Genomic DNA, 1,363 nt, shown 5'->3' with positions numbered 1-1,363 from the left:
AGTAAAGGATGAGGCAGCATTGCTAAAGACACCTCATACCTTAGTTGAGAGACGCAGAGGAAACAAGCTGGAAATAGGAACCTTTTTTCTCCTGTGTAGTCTCTGAAGTTCTAGAATGTTAGGCGGGTTGCTGGAGTAAAAAAAAAAATATTGTTGGTCTTATCTAGATCTAAATCTATGAGCCAAAACAGCCAGCATGCTATATAAGATGTGCCCACTTGGGCAATAATGGCACGAGTGTTATACAGACAACCAACTGCCCTCCAATTAGATCTGAAGTCCACACCACAGGAGAGAACTCATGTCTGATACCACAAGACCTGTTAACGGCCCATGATTAGTGAGGTTATAGGACCAAGTGAAGCAACTAGTTAACATAAAGTAAAACCGTTTTCTTAACACATGTGTCCATGCCCATTTACAAAAGCTTCCCTCAGCTTTAGTCAGAGAAGCCTCTTTATATAATGAATAGAATACGTGGGGAGGATGCTAAGAATAAAAGATGGTTGAGGGCTTAGCTCTAAACAAGTCATCTACACCACACCTTGTAAGACTCAGGGGACACAGCAGCAAAAGGGGACAGGAGCCCCCTGGTCCCGCCGCTGTTGCCACCGCCGCTCCCGCCCCCCAGCTCCTCGGCCACGCCATGGGCACCCGCGACGACGAGTACAACTACCTCTTTAAAGTTGTCCTTATTGGAGATTCTGGTATTGGAAAGAGTAACCTCCTGTCTCGATTTACTCGGAATGAGTTTAATCTGGAAAGCAAGAGTACCATTGGAGTAGAGTTTGCAACAAGAAGCATCCAGGTTGATGGGAAAACAATAAAGGCACAGATATGGGACACAGCAGGGCAGGAGCAGTACAGGGCTATAACGTCTGCATACTATCGTGGAGCAGTAGGTGCCTTATTGGTTTATGACATTGCCAAGCATCTCACATATGAAAATGTAGAGCGATGGCTGAAAGAACTGAGAGATCATGCTGATAGTAACATTGTTATCATGCTTGTGGGCAATAAGAGTGATTTACGTCATCTCAGGGCAGTTCCTAGAGATGAAGCAAGAGCTTTTGCAGAGAATGGTTTGTAGTTCATTGAGACATCTGCTTTAGATTCTACAAATGTTGAAGCTGCTTTTCAGACAATTCTAACAGAGATATACCGCATTGTTTCTCAGAAGCAAATGTCAGACAGACGTGAAAATGACATGTCTCCAAGCAACAATGTGGTTCCTATTCATGTTCCACCCACCACTGAAAACAAGCCAAAGGTGCAGTGCTGTCATAACATCTAAGGCATCTCTCTTCCCCTGGAAGGCTGTGTATAGTCCATTTCCCAGGTCTGAGATTTAAATATATTTGTA

General features: G+C 44.0%; 1 protein-coding gene across 1 annotated transcript; it reads left to right on the top strand.

Annotated features, from left to right (window-relative positions):
* The first annotated feature begins 618 nt into the window (after positions 1 to 618).
* LOC308431367 (ras-related protein Rab-11A-like) lies at positions 619 to 1,363 on the top strand. The gene has a single exon (XM_080930815.1). The coding sequence runs from the start codon at positions 647 to 649 to the stop codon at positions 1,088 to 1,090; it is 444 nt and encodes a 147-aa protein (XP_080786941.1). The 5' UTR covers positions 619 to 646; the 3' UTR covers positions 1,091 to 1,363.

Source organism: Micromys minutus (genome assembly GCF_963924665.1).
Source record: "Micromys minutus genome assembly, chromosome: 17".
Taxonomy (NCBI): Eukaryota; Metazoa; Chordata; class Mammalia; order Rodentia; family Muridae; genus Micromys; species Micromys minutus.
This window is presented reverse-complemented; position numbering and strand designations above follow the sequence as displayed.